The 23,093-nt window shown below is 39.1% G+C and overlaps 1 protein-coding gene across 5 annotated transcripts in view; it reads left to right on the top strand.

Annotated features, from left to right (window-relative positions):
• Positions 1 to 14,303, top strand: part of LOC5578943 (V-type proton ATPase 116 kDa subunit a) — a 61,911-nt gene extending 47,608 nt beyond the window's left edge. For all 5 annotated transcript variants that reach the window (XM_021837447.1, XM_001657182.2, XM_021837446.1 and 2 more), the window contains 4 exons: positions 5,481 to 6,854; positions 7,026 to 7,272; positions 13,542 to 13,713; positions 13,777 to 14,303. In XM_021837447.1, coding sequence (XP_021693139.1) covers positions 5,481 to 6,854; positions 7,026 to 7,272; positions 13,542 to 13,713; positions 13,777 to 13,879 — 1,896 coding nt within the window. In that variant the 3' untranslated portion in view covers positions 13,880 to 14,303. The remainder of the gene's footprint in view (positions 1 to 5,480; positions 6,855 to 7,025; positions 7,273 to 13,541; positions 13,714 to 13,776) is intronic.
• The last annotated feature ends 8,790 nt before the right edge of the window (positions 14,304 to 23,093 follow it).

Below are 23,093 nucleotides of genomic sequence, written 5' to 3'. Positions count from 1 at the left end.
TACACCAAGTTTACCACCCATTTTTGTCTGCTAAAAAATGAATTTTACAAACCTTGATGTTTTATTAGTTTTATCCTTAGTGCTATTGTCTGAAAATGTCGAATCCAATGCACAAAATAGCAGAAATCTACATTCTTTGGAAGTGATCCATAACCGTGGTAAACGATCATTTCCTGGTCCATATTATGGATCACTAGTTAGAAGTGCTAATATTCGATATTTAGAATCAACAATCAAGAAATTTTTTTTCCAAAGATGAATTCATACTAAATCGAAGCGAACGAGCATAAAATATGTTATAAAATTTGTATTTTACCACCTGTGGGAGCTTATGAATGCTGACGGCACTTCTTACGGAAAACGACCATATAATGATAGCTGTGTGGTACCAACTAAACATTTGTCAAATACACCGTTATTTAGCGGTCGAATGTTGTGCTTAACATTACAAATGGTAGAAGACAAATAGTATAACATGGGAAAAATATGTTTTACGTCAACGTTTATGTTTTGAGCGAGTTATCCGATGTTGAACGCCAAAGTGATCCGTCACTGTGGGTGATCCGTAACTGTGTGGGTATGGTATGTTCAGATTGTGCGAAGAAAATGCAAAAACGTATATGAATGTCATACAACCGATTTGGGTATGATTGTTCGAAAAACACCTCAAATTATAAAGTAAGCTTTTGACGATTATGAAGATATAAAGGTGCTCGTGGAGGCGACATTGACACAATAGTTCCTGTTCCTGATCCTGATAACCCTATTCCGCATCCAGATCAACAACAACCAGGTCACAGTCATACGAATGGAGTATATGTTACCAAAAGCAATCGAGTGGTGCGCTATTACCTTACGGGAGAAGTGTTGTAACCAGACGTATTTTTAATTAGTTCGATACAGAACACCAGCTTCTAAGCTTTTTTTTAGCTTTCAGAAGAAGCTTTCTTCTCAGCTACCGCAGGAAGCTTTAATAGCTTCCGAAACAAGTTTTCTCAGCACTTTGCCCTACGTGCTAATATGGTGATATTATACAGCTTACATGTCCTATATTAGCCCTATAAGTCCAAAAACGAGAAATAGCGGATTTGTAGGGGTCTATTTTGTAATTCGAGCGAATTCACGTGACTCGTCTGTAGTCATTGTCGATCAAAGTAAGCTTGCATATTTCAGATGTCAGTCGTTTTTGATCGACTCGACTTATATAATAGGGCCCGTAGTTACAGGCGAATTTCGTTCGTTGCACTATCTTTAGGTGGGCTTGGTTTTAATTGGGCTCCCGTTAGGTGGGCTATACTGCCGTGAATCGCAAGTCAGTCCCATCTGTAAAAAGTAGGCATTGAAAAATGGGCTGTAAAGTTTCCAAAATTGTTTTTCATACGAATATTCAAAAAATTCCAGAGGATTGAAACATATTCAAATCTTAACTAAACTTAAGCAATTTGCTTTTCACTACGATATCTTCTTCTTCTTTCTTCTTTCTGACGTTACGTTCCCACTGGGACAGAGCCTGCTTCTCAGCTGTTCTTATGAGCACTTCCGCAGTTATAAACTGAGAGCGTACTATGTCAATGATCATTTTTGCATGTGTATATCGTGTGGCAGGTACGAAGATACTCTATGCCCTGAAAAGTCGAGAAAATTTCCAACCCGAAAAGATCCTCGACCGGTGGGATTCGGACCCACAACCCTCAGCTTGGTCATTCTGAATAGCTGCGCGTTTACCGCTACGGCTATCTGAGCCCCTCTCTACGATATCTTTCCGACAAAAATATAAAGATGATCAATACACGGTTTATTTGTTGTGTTACACGCTGCGGAAATCTGTATGGGACTGATATGCGGTTACTTTTTATTATGGGACAATTCGACTTGCTGTTTTATTCTATTTTTTCCGAACAAATTATATTATCTCATTAGTGCAGCTGAAAGGACATTGGAAGATACGTTGAAAACTGAACTCAACTCAATTTTGACGAAAATGCAGATGGGACTTTTTATATACGTGTAATTGATATATGCTAAAGGATAAACTAGGAAATAAACAAGGTTTCTCGAGATAACTCCAATATTGAAAGATGTGGTTTAGTTGGCAGTTCAAGCTATAGAAGATCGAGTGCCTGCTCGATCACTTTATTTGTAGGAATCTATACAAAAGATCTTCTTCTTTTAAGTATTATCAGTAAATAACAATTCGTTATCTTATGTGTATTTTGATCGCCACAACGGCAGTAGCTAATCGTTTTAAACCCTAAGGATGGTATTCACCACAGGACTGACTTGCGATTCACGGCAGATAGCCCACTTAAATCGAAGACAAACGTCATTTTTTCACAAAAAGCTTGATTTATCAATGTTGGTAGCCCTGATTCGATATTTTGACAGCTGAAAACTCAGCCCGATTAGTGAAAGTCTTTCACTTGGTGGGCTACGGGTTTAGTGCAACGAACGAAAATTGACTGTACTTGGGTTTTTAGTTTCAGAGAGAAGTTTTCTCAGCTTGTGGGAGATTTTTTCTCATTTTCTGGGAGAAGCTTTATTGGCTTCTGTGTGAAGGTTTATCAACTTTGGCAGAAGCTTTTTCAGCTTTGAGAGGAGTTTCTCTGCATCTGGGAGAAAGCTACTGGCTTCTGAGAAAAACTTTCCCAGCTTCTAGGTGGAGCTTTCTTAGTTACTGCGATAAATTTTCTAAGCTTCCAGGAAACGTTTTCTTAGTTTCTGGGAAAAGCTTTCTCAGCTTATCTTTGAGAAGCTTTCTCAGCTTCTGGGAGAAGCTTTCTCAGCTTCCGGGATAAGCTTTCTCAGTTTTAAGGAGAAGCTTTCTCAGCTTCTAAGAGTAGCTTCCTTAGCTTCTAGGAGGGCAGCCTCTAGGAGAAACTTTATCAGCTGTTGGAAGAAGCTTTCTCAGCTTCTGTAATAAGCTTTCTCAGCTTTTGTAATAAGGTTCTTTAGCTCCTCTGGGAAAAGCTTTCTCAACTTCTGGATGAAGCTCTCTCAGCTTCTGAGAGAAGCTTTCTCAGTTTCCTTAGAAAACTTTATTCTCGGCTACTAGGAGAAACATATCAACTTCCGGTTCTCTGGGAGAAGCTTTCTCAGTTTATTAGAGAAGATTTCTCAGCTTCTAGGAGAAGTTTTCTCTCCTTCAGCTTCTCGGAAAAAAAGCTTTCTCTGCCTCTGGAAGAAACTTTTTCAACTTCTGGGAAAAGCTTTCTTGGCTTCTGGTATAAGCTTTCTCATCTTCGGGCAGGAGCTTTCTCAGTTTCTTAGAAAAGCTTTCGTAGCTTCTGTAAAATGCTTCTCTGCTCCTTTGAGAAGCTATCTCAGCTGCCGGGAGACGATTTTAAAGCTTCTACAGTGGCCCAATTTCACATCAAAGTGAGTAAAAAACTCTCTCTCTCTCTCTCTTCTTGGCATTAACGTCCCCACTGGGACAGAGCCTGCTTCTCAGCTTAGTATTCTTATGAGCATTTCCAAAGTTATTAACTGAGAGCTTACTGTGCCAATGACCATTTTTGCATGCGTATATCGTGTGGCAGGTACGAAGATACTCTATGCCCTGGGAAGTCGAGAAAATTTCCAACCCGAAAAGATCCTCGACCGGTGGGATTCGAACCCACGATCCTCAGCTTGGTCTTGCTGAATAGCTGCGAAAACTGAAACTGAAACTATAAAATGATATATTGAGTTTGAATTGCTTTATCTATATTGATGGCTATAGATGTCATCTATTATTTGACAGCCATAAAATGTTTTCATTTACATTCATCTTTGAATTAATGGAAAAGTATTGAATTTGTGTCTGAAATTCACCCAATCCCATATTCGTACACCTATCAAAACTTAAACATACAACATTCCAAACTGAATTTTAATGCTCTATTTGATTGTTCAAGTACTATATTACGTTGTTTAGACGTAGTAGAGTACATTTGGACAATTTATAAGCGGACATATATGGAACTTAGGTAAAATTTTTAGAAATACAATTTTTCATTGATTTTTGCTATAAAATCCAATAATTCTAACAATAGCGTTAATTTTTGTTGTAGAATTCAATCTAAAAAACATATCCATGAGCACTAAAAGAGTTTTGGTTAAAATATATTAAGTTTACAGAATTCATAAAAAAAAATTATCCTCTTTGAGTATAGAAAATGATTATGTCATAATTTCAAAACTCTTCTGGAATGTTATTTTCAAACCATGTAAACCAAATTTTTGTTCTAAACAACAGTAAAAGGTTAGTTTAAAACTTGTCAGCAGAAAGAATTTTAACTAAGAACTTCGTTTTACAACAAAGTACCCTACACTATGCTGTACATACCTTCACATGATTGATGTTATCCCAATATTCAATTACTTTTTAATTCTTATTCTGATTATATTCAAAATATGACCCTATTCTGCGGTTTATTTATTTTATAAAAAAAATACAAAATATTCCGAGTGGGCGAAGATCATTGATATATTTTTTACTAGAATATAACGTGTTGTTTTCATCATTTCAAATAACGCATGTGTTGCGGTTACGGCAATAATATTTATTCTATCAATCTCTATGATAATGTTTGGTAGTAAAATATGAGATAAAAATAATAATTGCGCAATTTTTAGATAGGAACATTAACTATGGATTATGTACATCTATTTACGAGCCAAACTGAAAGTAATTGACTAAAATTTTTGGTTTTAGATTTTTTCTAAATGTTATATTAACTAAGATTGTGAAGTATGAGATACCGATAACCACTCGTAAGTACTCTAAAACTGATTATAAATTTTTGAAACTCGTTCAGTATTCGTAGTAATAATTGTTAATGAAGTGAACCTGGAAAAATAAAAAAATAGTTTTGGATGTTGTATGTTTGATTTTTGTAAGGTGTACGAATGTGGGATTGGCTCAATTTTAGACACAAATTCAATACTTTTCCATTATTCTAAAGATTTGAGCGAATAAATATGATTATGATTGCCGAGTAATAGATGACACCTCCGACCTTCGTAATTGATAAAGTATATCGTAGTCCGTAAATCATTTATTAGTTTTATACCTACTTGATATGGAAACAGTGCCCCGTACGAAAATGAGGTTGAGTCACTGTAGGAGAAGGTTCCTCTGCTTACGGGAAATATTTCTCAGCGCATGAAAGAGGGTTTCTTAGCCTCTAGGAGAAGATTTCTCAACTTAATGGACAAGCCCTTTCAATTTTAGGAAGAAGATTTCTCTGCCCGGCGGGCAATTTCTTTAAATTATATGGTATTAGAACAAGTTATTTCGGTAATTTGAATACGTATGAATATATGCAACCATTTGACATTTTATCATTGAGTTTTCAGGTATGAAGCTTTTGTTTTTGACATTATTTTTTTTAAATCATTTTGGGAATAAGTAAGTTAACTTCTTGACACTTTATTCTGGGTCATTCTACTATGCAAACATAACCAACTTCTGCTAACATCACCCGTACTCTTCCATTCAGGGCGACAAGGTCTACAAGTCGGTGTTCATCATCTTCTTCCAAGGCGACCAGCTGAAGACGCGCGTCAAGAAGATCTGCGAGGGTTTCCGCGCCACGCTGTACCCGTGCCCTGAGGCTCCGACCGATCGGCGCGAGATGGCCATGGGCGTGATGACCCGCATCGAGGACCTGAACACCGTCCTCGGGCAAACGCAGGACCATCGCCACCGGGTGCTGGTGGCCGCTGCCAAGAACCTGAAGAACTGGTTCGTCAAGGTGCGCAAGATCAAGGCGATCTACCACACGTTGAATCTGTTCAACTTGGATGTGACCCAGAAGTGTTTGATTGCCGAGTGCTGGGTTCCGCTGCTGGATATCGAAACCATCCAGATTGCGCTGCGCCGGGGAACGGAGCGGTCCGGATCGTCCGTACCGCCGATCTTGAACCGGATGGAGACCTTCGAGGATCCCCCAACGTACAATCGCACGAACAAGTTTACCAGCGCCTTTCAGGCCTTGATCAACGCTTACGGTGTGGCCAGCTATCGTGAAATGAATCCGGCCCCGTATACGATTATCACGTTTCCGTTCTTGTTTGCGGTGATGTTTGGCGATTTGGGACACGGTGCCATCATGGCTCTGTTCGGCTTGTGGATGGTGCTGAAGGAGAAGCCGCTCGCTGCCAAGAAAACCGACAACGAAATCTGGAATATCTTCTTCGGTGGACGATACATCATTTTCCTGATGGGTGTTTTCTCGATGTACACTGGATTTGTGTACAATGACATCTTTTCCAAGTCGTTGAATGTGTTCGGATCAGCTTGGAGCATCAACTACAACACATCGACTGTGATGGAGAACAAAGCTCTGCAGTTGGATCCCGGCAGCAAGGACTACTCGGGAACGCCCTATCCGATCGGTTTGGATCCGGTGTGGCAAGTGGCTGAGAACAAGATCATCTTCCTGAACGCCTACAAGATGAAGATTTCCATAATTTTCGGCGTCATTCACATGTTGTTCGGTGTGTTCGTCGGACTGTTCAACCACCGCTACTTCAAGAACAAGCTGGCCATCTACTGTGAATTCATTCCGCAAGTCATCTTCCTGGTGTTCCTGTTCTTCTACATGACGTTGATGATGTTCATGAAGTGGACCAAGTACTCGGCCGATAGTGAAGATGTTAGGTTCTCCGCTGGATGCGCTCCGTCCATTTTGATCACCTTCATCAACATGGTTCTGTTCAAAGCTCCCGAGAAGGGAGTCGAATGTAGTCCGTTTATGTTCGCTGGACAGGAGGGTTTGCAAAAGTTCCTGGTCATCATTGCACTGCTGTGCGTCCCGTGGATGTTGCTCGCCAAGCCGATTATGATCATGCGTAGTCGCAAGGAGGCAGCCGTAAGTCTGAATCACAGTGGACAAAGCAGACTTATTCAGAAGCCGCTATGAATTAAAAGCTTGTAGTGATGATTTTTTCCATTCGAAAAGCATCATTCCAATGGTTATAATTTAACGGCTTCTCGAATAAGCCCGATTTGAAAATATATACTATTTCTGTTCGATTTGCAGCATCAACCGATGGTCCCGTACAGCAACGAAAACGGTGATGCAGAAACGGGTCTCAACCAGCAGAACGCAACCCAGGGCGGAGCAGCTGTACAGCAGGGAGCTGGTGGTGGCGGCCATGGACACGATAACGAGGAAATGTCCGAAATTTTCATCCACCAGGGCATTCACACGATCGAGTATGTGCTCGGATCGGTTTCGCACACTGCTTCCTACCTGCGTCTGTGGGCCCTGTCGCTTGCTCATGCTCGTAAGTATTTGACAAGTTTGGATTCTATAATGTTCTCCAGAATTCCGTTCCCCAGCGTTCTCCAGAATGAATCATTTCCCAGACAGCTATATGAATATACTTATGTTTAGAAGTTACTACTGAAGCATAGCATAAATGAAGGGAATAGGCCCCAAGCTAGGGGGAAACTTGTTAGTCTAGGAAGTAAAAAAAAGTGATTAAATTCCGGCAAACAATCCTTCAGGAATTCATACAGACACCTCCAGGAATCATCAGATTATTTCTACCGAAGTTCCTCTGATGTGCCTAACAGGATTTTCACCAGGAATTTTTCCTTCGATTTTCTCTGGGAATTTCTTTCAGACATTCGTCCGGGGATTTGTTGCAAGAATTACTTCGGGGATTATCTCCAGGAATCACTTCGGGTATGTATTTTCTTCAGAAATTTCTCCGTGGATTTCGTCCAGAAATTTCTCCGAAGATTTCCTGCAGGAAATCCTTTTAGGATTTACACCGGGAATACCTGCGTGAATTTCCTTCAGGAATTCCTCCGGGGATTTCGGACATTCCAAAAATTCCTTCGGAGATTTATTTACAGAATTTATTCGAGGATTTCCACCAGGAGTGTCTCTGAAGATTTGCATCAGGAGTTTCTCCACGGAGAGTCGTCCAGGAATTCCTCCGGAAATTTGATCCAGGCATTTCTCCGGGGATTTACTCCAGAAACTCCTCCGTAGTTTTTTTTTCCAAGAACTACTCCGGGATTTTCGTCCCCAGGAGATTTCCAATAGCAATTCTTCCAGGGATTTCGTCCAGGAATTCCTCTGGGGATTCCGTATAGAAATTCATTTAGAAATTCCTCCGAGGATTTTCTCCAGAAATTACTCAGAGAATTTATCTTCCAAAAATTTCTCTGGGGATCCGCATCAGAAATTTCTGCGAAGATTTCCTCCAGAATTTCCTCCAGGAATTTTTCTGGGAATTTTCTCCAGAAATTCCTCCGGGGACATCCCCCAAGAACTCCTCCGATGCTTTTCTCTAGGAATTTCTCAGGGGATTTTCAAAAGCAATTCCTCCGGGGGATTCCGTTCAGATATTCTTCGGGGAATTTCATTAACAAATTTCTCGGATGATTTCATTCGGGGAATTCCAGAAACCCAGGAATTTCGCTGGGGATTTGCATTATTAATTACTGCAAGAATATCGTCCAGGAATTCCTCCGAGAATTTCCTCCAGGAATTCCAGGGATTGCACCAGGAATTACTCCGAGGATTTCCTGCAGAACTTCCTCCGGAAATTTGCTTCAGGAATTCCTCCGTGGATTTTCTTCAGAAATTCATCCGAAATTATTTTTTTAAAATTCCTCTTGCGATTTCGTCCACAAATTCTTCCGGGGTTTTACTCCAGGGAATTTCTCCAGGAATTTCACTTAAGATTTCAACGAGGAATTCAGCTGGGGATTTGCTCCAGGAATTCCTCCGCGAAATTCTCCCAGGAATGCACCTGAAATTTTTTCCAGAAGTTCCTCCGGGAAATGCCTCCATGAATTTCTCATGGGTTTTCATCAGAAATTACTCCGTTGATTTCCTCCAGAAATTTATGCGGGGATTTCTTACACCAATTCCTACGGAATTCCCTCTAGGAAGCTCCTCCGTGGATTTCACCCTGGAATTACTCTTGAAATTTCCCCCAAAAATTTCTCCAGATAATTTCTTTCTCAAATTTTTCATGAGATTTCCACCAGGAATTCCTGCGAGGATTTCTGACAAAAACTACGGGATTCCCTTCAGGAATTTTACCGGGAATTTCCTCCATGAATTCATCCGGGGATATCCTTCAGGAATTCCTCTAGAAATTTCCTTATTTCTCCAGATATTTCTCAGGGGTTTTCCTCCAGGATTTTTTATGGGATGTCCACCAGGAAATCCTCCGCGGATTTCCTCCTGATATTTCTTAAGAGGTTTCTTACAATAATCCCTCCAGGAATTCCTCCAGAGATTAGCTCAGACATTTCTCCGGAATTTCCTCCGGCCATTTGCTACAAGAATTCATTCGGAGATTTCCTCCAGAAATTCCTCCGGCTATTTTTTCCAAAAACTCTTCGGGGGATTTCCTCCAGAGTTCCTCTGGAAATTCCTCAATACATTTCTTCAGAATCTCTTTGGGAATTCCTAGAGTCTAGACATTGCTCCGAAGTTCCTTCATGAATTCTTTCAGATTTTTTGCCGGGAATTGCTTCTGAGCCCACCGGGAATTTCTTCAGAGTTCCTCCGAGAATTCTACCGTAGTTACTACGGGAATCCCTTCTGAGCTACACCGGAAATTACTTTGGATTTCCTTTATGGATTCTCCAGGACTTCTTTCAAAGTACCTCCAGCAATCCCTCGGATTTCGTCCAGGAATTTCTCGGCGATCCTCCAGGAATTTCTTTGGAGATCCTCCCGGATTTTGATCAGAGTGCCTCCGGGATTCCCTCTATGGTTCCATCAGGAATTTTTCCGGAGTTTATCTAAAAATGATTCCTCCGGCAAATTCTTCGGAGTCCCTGCAGGAATTTCTTTGAAAGTTCTCCAAGAGTTCCTCATGGAATTTCTTCGGAGTTCTTCCGAGAATTCCCTCAGATTCTTTTGGAGCTCCACCGGGAGTTTCTTTAGATTTCCTCCTGGATTTTTTCCAAAATTTATCCACGAACTCTTTAGAGTTCTAGTAATACCTAGGATATCCTTTGGATTTCACTAGAAGTTCTTCCCTATTTTCCTCAAGGATTTCCTCCAGAGCTTCTCAGAAATTTATCAAGAGTTCTCCGGGAATTTCCTCTAGACTTCCTCCGGGGGTTCCTCAAGAGTTCCTCGTGTAATTCCTCCGGAGTTCCTCTGGGAACTCCTCCACCAAGAATTCTTCCAGTTTTTCCAGAAATTCCTCTGGAGATCCTCAAGCGATTGTTCTGGATTACATCCAGTAATCCCTGGAAAGTTCTTCCGGAGCTCCATCGGGAATTCCTTCAAATATCTTCTATGTAATAATATTACCTAATTGATATAAAGTATTATCATAATCACCCTCATTCTGATTTACGGCGGATCCAACTTTCGATCGAATTCTGTTCGTTCGAATCCATGGCCCATTTGATTTTGCTGGCGTAAACGAGAATGCAAAACGGTTTTCGATCGAAAGAGCATTCGAACGTTAACAAGAATAGGGGTGATTGATGGAGTTGAACAAGTCTTCAGGAGTTTCTCCAGGAATTTATCCGGAGTTCCTAAGGCAATAATCCCGAAGTTCTTCCAGAAACGGAGTATTTTTAGAAACGTATCCGGAGTTTCTTCAGGAACGCCTCCGGAGTTCCTCCGAGAATTGATCCAGCGTTCTTCTAGGAATTCTTTTGGGTTTCATTTACTATTTTGTTCAGAGTTCCTCCAGGAACTCCTTCCAAATTCCTTCGAACATTCCTTCAGAGTTCCTCCGGGGAATTCTTTCGGAACTTCACCGGTAATTCCTACTGAGTTGCTCCAAAAATTCCTCCGGAGTTCTTTCAGCAAATCTTCTGGTTTTTATCCAGCATTTCCTCCGATGTTCCTTCAGACCTCCAACGGGAGTCCCTTTTGGACAGCCTTCATAGTTGGTTTTGAATTTTTTCCTGCATTGCCCCATTGTTTTTCCAGAAATTCCTTTGGAGTTTCTCTATGATTTTGTACAGAGTTCTTCCAGGAATTCCTTCAAAATTCCAGAAATTCATTCGGCTTCTCCAGGAATTCCTTATTTCCTCCAGGAATTCCTTTAGAGTTGCCTCGGGCATTCCTCAAAGAACATTTTCAGAGTTCCTCCAGACTTCCTCTGGAAAATCCTCCAGAGCTTTGCCGGGAATTCGTCCAGGGTTCCTTGGAGAATTACTTCAGAGTTACTTCTGGCATTTCTTCAAGATTTTCTTCGGAATCACTCCAAGTTTTGCTTGGGAGTTTCTCCAGGAATTCTTTCGGAGTTCTTCCAGTAGCTCCTTCAGAGTTTCTCTGGAAATTCCTCCAGGAATTCTTTCGAAACATTTGCCGAAAATTCCTTGGGATCCCACCGGTAATTCATTCGGATTTCCTTGATAGATCCTGCAGGAATTCTTCGGAGTTCATCCAGAAATTCCTTTGGAGATCCTCCAGAACTTTTTACAGAGTTCCTCAGAAATTTTTCAAGAATTCTCCGGGAATTTCCTCTAGACTTCCTCCGAGGATTACTCCAGAGTTCCTCGTGTAATTTCTCCGGAATGCCTCCAGGCTTTTTCTTAGGTTTTGCCAGAAATTCTTCCTGATTTTCTCTGGCAATTCCTCTGGATTGCATCCAGCAACTCCTCGGAACTTCTTTTGGATCTCCACCAGGAATTCTTCCAGAAATTCTTCTGGAGTTTCTCAAGCGGTTGCTCTGGATTTCATCCAGTAATTCCTGGAAAGTTCTTCTGGAGCTTCATTGGGAATTCCTTCGAATATCCTCCAAGTAATAATATTACCTAATAAAAATAAAGTATTATCATATTGATGGAACTGAACAAGTCCTCCAGGAATTTCACCGGAGATCCTCAAGCAATAAACCCGGAGTTCTTCCAGAAACGCCTCCAGAGTATTCTTAGAAACGTATCCGGAGTTTCTCCAGGAACACCTCCGGAGTTCCTCCAAGGATTGCTCCAAAGTTCTTCTAAGAATTTCTTTGGGGTTTCTTTAGGATTTCGTACAGAGTTTCTCCAAGAACTCCTTCCAAATTCCTCCGGACATTCCTTTAGAGTTCCTCCGGAAATTCTTTCGGAGCTTCAACGGTAATTCCTACTGAGTTGCTCCAAAAATTCCGCCGGTGTTCTTTCAGCAAATCTTCTGGTTTTTATCCAGCATTTCCTCCGAAGTTCCTCCAGAGCTCCAATTTTTCCGTAGTTCTGTCAGGAATGGAGGATTTTTCAGAAATTCACCCGGAGCTCCTCCAAAAATTCCTTATTTCCTCCGTGAATTCCTTCAGAGTTGCGTCGGGCAAGAACATTTTCAGAGTTCCTCCAGCAATTCCTAAAGAGTTCCTCCAAGAATTCCTACAGACTTCTTCTGGGCAATCCTCTAGAGCTTTGCCGGGGCCCGGGAATTCGTCCAGAGTTTCTACGAGAATTGCTTCAGAGTTACTCCTGGAATTCTGGCTCGACCCCCTCCCCCCCCCCTTGGAGCGTGACATAATTTTTGTTCATGACCCCTAACTCCTTCAGAGTTCCTCTAGAAATTCCTCCAGGAATTCTTTCGATGCTTTTGCCGAAAATTCCTTCGGATTTCCTCCATAGATCCTGCGGGAATTCTTCGCAGTTCCTCCAAAAATTCCTTGGAGTTCCTCCAGAAATTGATCGGAGTTCCTCCAGAAATTTCTTCATTGTTCCTCAGCAATGTCCTTCCTTCGAAAATTTCTCTGCAGTTTCTCTGAAAATAATTCAGTAGTTCCTCCAGCAAATCTTTCGGAGTTCCCCCAGGAATTTTTTAGAGGTCCTCCAAGAATTTCTTCAGAGTTACACATGGATTTCCTTTGGAGTTCCTTCAGATTTCCTCTGGAAATTCCTATGGAGCTCCACTTGGAATACCTTCAAATTTTCGGCACAGTCCCTCCAGGAATTTTATCGGAGTGTCTCTAGGATTTCGTCAGAGTTCGTCCAGTAATTCCTCAGAAATACTCCTGAATCCGCTAGGAATTCTTTTGGAGTTGCTCCGAGAATTTTCCTAGATCCTCCGAGAAATGCTCCACAGTTCCTCCGGGATTTTCTTCCAGAGTTCCTACGAGAATTAGTTCAGAGTTACTCCGGGCATTCCTCCAAGAATTTCTTCGGAATAACTCCAAGATTTGCTTCGGAGTTTCTCTGGCTTGAACTGCCATTCAATCTTTCAGTGTTCCTCTAGAAATTCCTTCAGGAAATCTTTTGAAACTTTTGCCGAAAATTCCTTCGGAGCCCCACCGGTAATTCTTTCGGATTTCCTCCATAGATCTCCTGTAGGAATTCTTCGAAGTTGAAATTCGTTGAAGTTCCTCCAGAAAATGCTCGGAGTTCCTCCAGAAATTTCTACAGAGTTCCTCAGCGTCTTGTCACTGGCATACTGGTCATATGGCATAACAATTTTCATTGAGAACAGGCATCTTTTGAAAAAAGGGATTATTTCTTGTTATGTCATCTGGCCAACTCCCGGGAAATGATGCATTCTGGGCAATGGTTTTCGACGGAATGTTATATAGAATCCATATTAGTAATGTAATTCACAACTCACTAATCATCTGTCGTTATTCCATCCCAGAACTGGCTGAAGTGTTGTGGAACATGGTGCTGAAGAACGGTCTCCAACAAGGTGGCTGGATCGGCGGAATCGCTCTCTGGGCTATCTTCGGATTCTGGGCCGTACTGACTGTGGGCATTCTGGTACTTATGGAAGGTTTGTCCGCTTTCCTGCACACTCTCCGTTTGCATTGGTAAGTTTTATTCCGGAAGGCGTATTCTTCACTGTTCTTAACCCGTTATCATCTCCTTCACAGGGTCGAGTTCCAGAGCAAATTCTACGCTGGTTTGGGTTACGCATTCCAACCGTTCTCGTTCGAAGTGATTTTGGAGACCGGTTCCAGCTCTACGGAAGAATAAGCGTGGAGTGGAAACTTACCTATAATATATTGATTATCTTAAAACAAAAAAGTTCAACTCGAAATATATGATATAATGAAAAGCGTTACATAGTTACAACGCCGGGTGCGCAGCAAACTATTCAAATTATTACACCCGAGCTGATTTGGCGTTGGCTTCAAAGCCTGACCTTACGGAAAAAAACATTGCATGAAAATCGTTAAAATAACAGCACTTTAATGTTTATTGTACTACTTACTGAATGCAAGCAAACAGTACTCTCTATTCAAAATTTTTGAAACAGCAACCAAATATTCAATACAGGATTATAACAGAAGTGTAAAAGTTAATGTTTGTCAACCATAACCATTCAATAGTAGATGTATCCCCATATTGACGTTCAAACAGATAATAAATGTAGATTTAGCACATTAGCAGCAGCACACATCTGGGTATTATCAGTGCAATTATCCGAAATGACCTTTTGCCATTGTTCGTTGGTCGTCGTGACTCATTGGAAGCTCGCACTATACAAATCTCGTCTAGCACGTCGTTGGCAAGTAGTGTGTGGTCTTTCAATACCTAATAAATAAAGTGCTCTCGGCTAGGCATTCCATATACAATAGAAAGCGTTGTGTTTGGATGGGCACTTAATTCTTCCGAAAAAGGTGATCATCGTGCCATCAGCAGCAAGCTGGGAATGGTACATTCTACGGTGTCTCGTGCTTTATATCGGTACCACGATCGTTTGACCATTGATCGAAAAGAAAAAAGTGGCAAAATGGATCTCCGTATAGCGTTAAGGGTCACCACAAACGGACAGTTCAAGCTTTCAAGAGGAATCTCAACGGTTCAGTTCAAGATGTGGCGAAGAAACTGAATCTATCCAAAATTTTCGTGCAAGATGCGAAAAAACTTGAACGACTATATACGTACACAATCCTAAAAGCGCCTAATCGCGATGAACGGCAGAATACGGTAGATAAAACACGTGCACGGAAACTCTACACCCAGATGTTGCCGAAACCCCGTTGCCTCGTTATCGATGATGAGACGCATGTACAGTATGCAAAAAAAGTTTATCCACCCCCCCTACCAATTTAGAATTCTTTTGATTTTCTGGTGAAAATCATGTCAATTTAATGAGTGTTTCTCCATGGATTATCAATTTATGTTTATTTGTCACATTACCATTACAGGGTGTCTACTACCTGGAAAAACCTGGAATTATCAGGGAATTTTATTCAACCTGGAAAAACTTGGAATGGATCATTAAAATAACCAAAACGGCCGCTATGGAAAGCATAGATAGCGCCACCGTAGTCTTGTGTGTTTGACAGAACAGCAATGCTGTCACAATGTTAAATCCCATATACAGTGGCGATTTTGTTTTGATGCGGTGAGCACTTGCAAAAACTACCTTCAATGATCCATTCTCAGGGAATTTTGGCCATAATCAGGGAAATTATTTTGAATCAGTGCTACAAGGTAGTATATATCTGTATATATCCTTTTTATGACAAAAAATCCTCTCAAAAAAAAAAAAAAAAAAAACAAATTTCGGCTGCGCCGCTGTCAAAAAGCTACTAGATATGTTCAGTCCTCAAATATTTTTATTTATCCAACATAAAACATGTCTAGATAATTGCATCCTTATCTTAACTCCTTACCTAACTTAAGATTAGAAAGTTGGGAAAGGCAAGTACAGTTACCATTTACAGTTGGGTGTCGTTTATGAGCATATGAAACTTAGTTGAAAACATTCTAAATTTGTTCACAAAAATGTTTTTCGACTACCGTTAAATGGGGTGTTAAGGGATGAAAAAAAAAATCGACTTGAATTTCAAGCAACTTCTAGTATGTCAAAAATTGAACAAAGGACAGCCCTACCATTCTCTCGTCGTGTATATCAAAAGCCAAAAACATTTATGAGGATCCTATGACAGATTTCTGAGATAATCATGAAATTGTGATTTTTGACGGAGATGCAAAATGGGGTGTTAAGGAATTTGAGGTTCGTAACTAAAACCATTTTTTGCCAACAACAAAACATAATATTTCTGGTCAATAACTTTGATGCATTCATTCAATTTCATAAGTTATGTTCAACCTTAATCAGATAATACATCAATATCATTGAACTTGGAACTCCTGCAAACGCAAACCGTTTTATTTTAACTGCTAAATCTTCAATAGTTATTAATCCTGTTTGGAAACTATCAATACATCGTAAAATTGTCTTGAAATGATTTTTATACTGAAATGCAACAGTATCATTGCCTTTATATTTGCATTTTATGAATCCTAGAAGATATGCAGAGCAACTTGTAGTAGATAAAACTTGGTTGGTAAACATGAGAAAAATAATAATAGCGACGAATCATGATTGCCGAATTTTAAGCGTGTTTCAAAATAAATTGAAGCATGCTACAATATCCGTTAAAGGAAAATGGAACGATGGAATGGAATAGTTCGTCTGTGATTCGGGTTTTGTATGGTGTTCGGGTCGATACGGATGCTTTGTCGTCGTGCCAGTAGAGAGCAAGCGGCAAGCCGCGAAATCGCCTGGGTTTTCGGCCTCGGTGAGTAGCAAAGGGACCGTGTATATGTATGGTATGTGAAGTATGCGATCATCATTGAGAGAAGGGTGACGATGGAGAGAGCACACCGGTGAAAATTACGTGAGAATGTATGCGTGCGTACCTTCGGTGCATAAGTAGAGCATCAAGAGAGTGGGGGGGAAATAGAGAAATTCGACTATTTCGCGTCGGTAAGAAATCGGTTGTGCTTCGGAAATTTCACTCAAACGAGGTCAGAGATCGCGTTCGTCGCGATCGGAGCCCAGCATATGTGAAGGTTCGAAGCCACTACAACGGCGCTGAATCGTCATTCTGTTGGATAAAGTTTGCACGATCGGACGTGCGTTATTGGATTTCGCTGTATATTTGCAGCAAAATTATTAGTTGATGGAGGATGGTGGAATTCGCCAAATTAGAAATTTTTGCGAATTCAGAAAAGAGTGGTTACGACAATGGCGCAGTGGACGCTCCCGTCCGGTAAGTATTTATTTCTCCGGATTGACAAGCAATTTGGAAGAAAAAAAACGTTAAGGATGCAACGCATAATTTGGGAGGAACGAAGAACTTTAAAAAAAATGGCGGCGCGTCGGCTAGCCACGTGGAGTGATGAAAGGTCGATTGTGATGATAATTAACAGAAATAATGGGAGAGTGTGGAAAAAAAGGAGGCGCATCGGAAAAATTCAGTGAAAAGCGAAGATGAAAAAAACATGGATTCTGGAGCGAGAGGTCTTCAAAGAAAAAAAAAAGAGCGAGAGGTCTCTGAGAAACAAAAGAAAAATTAAATATCGGAGCGAGAGGTCTCCGAAGTGTAAAAAAAAAAAAATGTTAAAAAAATTCGGAGCGAGAGGTCTCTGAGGCTAAAATAATAATAATAAAAAAAAAAAAAGAAAAATATAAGAGACTGGAGCGAGAGGACTCCAAAATGAACAAAATTAATGCAGGTTTTCTTCTGAGGGTTTGATCTTCCTTTGGATTGGATTTGGATTTGATTGATTCGGGATTGCAATTAGATAGCATTTGGATTGGATTTGGACTTGAATTAAAATTAATATTTTGATTCAATTTGGTTGGGTATGTATTAAATCTTAAATGGATTTTGATTGGATTTGGTTTTGATTGGTCTCGTAATAGTTCTGAAATGGAATGTGATCAAATTTGGAATAGATTTGGATTCGGATTGGATTTAATGTAATTTATATTGGATTGAATCGAGAATAAATTTGAATTGGATTTGGATGGCATTCGGATTAGATTGGAGTTCTATTTGTAATTGATTAAGATTGGATTAGATATGGATTGAAGTTGTATTTGGAATTGATTATGATTGGATTTGAATTAGTTTTTCATTGAAGTTGGATGGAATTGGAGTTCTATTAGTAATGGACTAGATTTGGATTTGGATTGGATTTAGGTTTTTTATTAGATTTGGATTGGATTTAGAATTGGATTCGGTTTTGATTCAATTTGGATTAGATTTGGATTTGGTTTGGATTTGATTTAATTTGGATTGCATTTAGATAGCATTTGGATTGGATTTGGACTTGAATTAAATTAAGATTTGGACTCAATTTGGTTGGATTTGGATTAAATCTGGAATAGATTTTGATTGGATTTTTGATTGGAATTAGATTAAATTTGAATTGGATTTGGATGGCATTCGGATTAGATATGGATTGGAATTTTATTTGTAATTGATTGGGATTGGATTAGATATGAATTGTAGTTGTATTTGTAATCGATTAGGAATGGATTTGAATTAGATTTTTATTGAAGTTGGATGGGATTGGAGTTGTATTTGTAATGGACTCGGTTTGGATTTGGATTGGATTTTGAATTGGATTGGGTTTTGATTCGGTTTGGATTTGATTTGGATTTGGTTTGGATTAATTAATTTGGTTTGCATTTAGATAGCATTTGGATTAGATTTGGACTAGATTTGGACTGGAGTTATATTATTATTTAGAGTTAATTTGATTGGATTTGGATTAAATCTCAAATGGATTTTGATTGGATTGGGTTTTGATTGGATTTGTAATATTTCTGAAATGGATTTTGATCGGATTTAGAATAGATTTGGTTTGGATTCGGATTGAATTTGATTTCATTTGCATTGGATTTGGATTGAATTGAGATTCAATTTGAATTGAATTTGGATGGCGTTCGGATTACATATTGATTGGAGTTCTATTTGTAATGGATTAGGATAGGATTAGATACGGATTTGGAGTTGTATTTGTAATCGATTAGGAATGGATTTGAATTAGAATTTTATTGAAGTTGGATTGGTTTGGAGTTGTATTTGTAATGGACTAGGATTGGATTTGTATTGCGCTTTGATTGTATTGGATTTGGATTTGGATCAGATTTGGATTGGGGTTTGATTCAATTTGAATTGGGTTTGGTTTGAATTTGATTGAATTTGGATTGCCTTTAGATAGCATTTGGATTGGATTTGGACTTGAATAAAATTAAGATTTGGATTCAATTTGGTTGGATTCGGATTAAATCTGAAAAAAGTTTTTGATTGAATTTGATTTAATTTGCAATGGATTTAGATTAAATTTGAAATGGATTTGGATGACATTCGGATAAGATATGGATTGGAGCTCTATTTGTAATTGATTGGGATTGGATTAGATATGGATTGGAGTTGTATTTGTAATTGACTAGAAATCGATTTGACTTAGATTTTAGTTGAAGTTGGATAGGATTGGAGTTGTATTTGTAATGGACTAGGTTTCGATTTGGGTTGGATTTGTATTGGATTTGGATTGGATTTGGATTGCGCTTTGATTGTATTGGATTTGGATTTGAATATGATTTGGATCAGATTTGGATTGGATTTAGAATTGGATTGGGTTTTGATTCAATTTGGATTGGATTTGATTTGGATGTGATTTAATTTGGATTGCATTTAGATAGCATTTGGATTAGTTTTGGCCTTGAATTAAATTAAGAATTGGAATCAATTTGGATGGATTTGGATTAAATCTGAAAAAAGATTTTGATTGGATTTGGTTTTGATTGGATTTGATTTAATTTGCATTGGATTTGGATTGGATTTAGATTAAATTTAAATTAGATTTGGATTTGGATTTGGATTGGATTTGGATTGGATTTGGATTGGATTTGGATTGGATTTGGATTGGATTTGGATTGGATTTGGATTGGATTTGTATTGGATTTGGATTGGATTTGGATTGGATTTGGATTGGATTTGGATTGGATTTGGATTTGGATTTGGATTTGGATTGGATTTGGATTGGATTTGGATTGGATTTGGATTAGATTTGTATTGGATTTGGATTGGATTTGGATTAGATTTGGATTGGATTTGGATTGGATTTGGATTAGATTTGGATTGAATTTGGATTGGATTGGATTTGGATTGGATTTGGATTGGATATGAATTGGATATGAATTGAATTTGGATTGGATTTGGATTGGATATGGATTGGATTTGGATTGGATTTAGATTGGATTTGGATTGGATTTGGATTGGATTTGGATTGGATTTGGATTGGATTTGGATTGGATTTGGATTGGATTTGGATTGGATTTGGATTGGATTTGGATTGGATTTGGATTGGATTTGGATTGGATTTGGATTGGATTTGGATTGGATTTGGATTGGATTTGGATTGGATTTGGATTGGATTTGGATTTGGATTGGATTTGGATTGGATTTGGATTGGATTTGGATTGGATTGGATTGGATTTGGATTGGATTTGGATTGGATTTGGATTGGATTTGGATTGGATTTGGATTGGATTTGGATTGGATTGGATTGGATTGGATTTGGATTGGATTTGGATTGGATTTGGATTGGATTTGGATTGGATTTGGATTGGATTTGGATTGGATTTGGATTGGATTTGGATTGGATTTGGATTGGATTTGGATTGGATTTGGATTGGATTTGGATTGGATTTGGATTGGATTTGGATTGGATTTGGATTGGATTTGGATTGGATTTGGATTGGATTTGGATTGGATTTGGATTGGATTTGGATTGGATTTGGATTGGATTTGGATTGGATTTGGATTGGATTTGGATTGGATTTGGATTGGATTTGGATTGGATTTGGATTGGATTTGGATTGGATTTGGATTGGATTTGGATTGGATTTGGATTGGATTTGGATTGGATTGGATTTGGATTGGATTTGGATTGGATTTGGATTGGATTTGGATTGGATTTGGATTGGATTTGGATTGGATTTGGATTAGATTTGGATTGGATTTGGATTGGATTTGGATTTAATTTGGATTGGATTTGGAGTGGATTTGTATTGGAATTGGATTTGGATTGGTTTTGGATTCGAATTTATATTGGATTAAATTGAATTGGATTGGACTTAAATTGGATAGGATTGAATTGGATTTGGATCGGATTCAGGTTGAATTCGGATAAAGATAAAGATTGGATTGGAATTGAATTGGATTTGGATTCTAGATTCGGGTTCGATGTTGAATTTCATTTGGATTATGTTGGATTTGATTTTAACTGGATTTGGATTGGATTTGAAATGGATTTGAACTGGGTCAGATGGAAGTTAATCCTGACTTGTTATTGGTTTAAAATGTATCATTCGAAAAAATGATCATTTGAATAGTATAGGTACAATGATTTGCACAGACGTTCAGAAAGCTGACACCGTACGCGTGTATTCTGCGATCTGGGAATTTTCTTACTAGCGAAAACTAGAAAATAATGAACTAATATATTTTAGCTTACATGAACGAAAACTTTCAAGAGAGTAGAGGAAAGGAATATTGTAGTAGATAAAACTTGGTTGGTAAACATGAGAAAAATAATAATAGCGACGAATCATGATTGCCGAATTTTAAGCGTGTTTCAAAATAAATTGAAGCATGCTACAATATCCGTTAAAGGAAAATGGAACGATGGAATGGAATAGTTCGTCTGTGATTCGGGTTTTGTATGGTGTTCGGGTCGATACGGATGCTTTGTCGTCGTGCCAGTAGAGAGCAAGCGGCAAGCCGCGAAATCGCCTGGGTTTTCGGCCTCGGTGAGTAGCAAAGGGACCGTGTATATGTATGGTATGTGAAGTATGCGATCATCATTGAGAGAAGGGTGACGATGGAGAGAGCACACCGGTGAAAATTACGTGAGAATGTATGCGTGCGTACCTTCGGTGCATAAGTAGAGCATCAAGAGAGTGGGGGGGAAATAGAGAAATTCGACTATTTCGCGTCGGTAAGAAATCGGTTGTGCTTCGGAAATTTCACTCAAACGAGGTCAGAGATCGCGTTCGTCGCGATCGGAGCCCAGCATATGTGAAGGTTCGAAGCCACTACAACGGCGCTGAATCGTCATTCTGTTGGATAAAGTTTGCACGATCGGACGTGCGTTATTGGATTTCGCTGTATATTTGCAGCAAAATTATTAGTTGATGGAGGATGGTGGAATTCGCCAAATTAGAAATTTTTGCGAATTCAGAAAAGAGTGGTTACGACACAACTGTATAAATAATCTATAATTTAAGGATAATTTCAACAGGCTTTCTGTTTTAATAGGGGAAATGGCCAATTTGCCCTAAAATTAAAACACTACAAAAAAACAAAGTATTTACATGCAACACCCAGTGGCATGATCGAAAAAATACTGAAGAATAAAAGTGTTCCAGTATGGAGCGGACATCTAACGCGCACTTTATAACACAATGCGTTTTGGTGCCCGACGAGGTCGCAAAGTTTCTCAAAAAGAGCTCAGAAATGACAGAGTCTATATACATTGAGTTGCACAAAAAGGCTTCTTTGAAAGATTGTTATCCTTCGTCTTCAAAAAAGCCTCTGCTGGCCTGCTCGATAGGTGGACAGACGGCTTGACAGTTCGATAGGTAGATTTGGTTTCACTTTTTGGGCAACTCTTCATTTATAGACTCTGAAAAATTACAAAATATTATTTACCACTTCATAGGATTATCGCTAAAAGCATCAATGGTTCCACAAGTTCTGAAGGAAATTTCCAGGAATGCTTCAGATATTCTAGTGATTATTTCTGGAATGTCTTTATAAGCTTCTCGAGGGATGCTATCAGCAATTTTTCAAGGGATGCTCAAATGAATTCCTTCACAAATTTTGTCAAGAAAATCGTAGAGCTTTGCAACATTATTACTGCCGTTATACGCATAATTGTCCCATGTTCCAAAATATGCAATCGAGAAAAACGCGTTTAAAGATTTTAACACATTTAGGCCTTGTATTGACCAGGTGTGTGATAAATTAAATTAAAATCTTTACAATAGTATAAAGAATAGCGTGTTCATTTGAGTCAAGATTTTGTATTATGGGAATAAAGTAAATTTAGCTACGAATTTCAAAGTGGGACTGTTATGCCTAGAAATACGGAGTTTTTGATGAATTTCTACGCATAACAGTCCCACTGTGTGCTAAGCATACGGCTGTAGATGACCGTTCTTACGTATATATTGTACCGAATGTAGAGGACGCATATTCTCAAGACTATGTTAAGGCACCTAATGAAGGCTCAAGTGACATGTGCCAAACGGAGCCACGTGTGAATAAGTGAAGAAATACGATTTTATAGCTTGGGATGGAAAGCAAAGTTTTCTGTATGTGTGATAAAGAGAAAATGTATGAGTTTAGTGAAAGAAAGAGTGGATGAT

Source organism: Aedes aegypti, chromosome 1 (genome assembly GCF_002204515.2).
Source record: "Aedes aegypti strain LVP_AGWG chromosome 1, AaegL5.0 Primary Assembly, whole genome shotgun sequence".
NCBI classification, from domain to species: Eukaryota; Metazoa; Arthropoda; class Insecta; order Diptera; family Culicidae; genus Aedes; species Aedes aegypti.
This window is presented reverse-complemented; position numbering and strand designations above follow the sequence as displayed.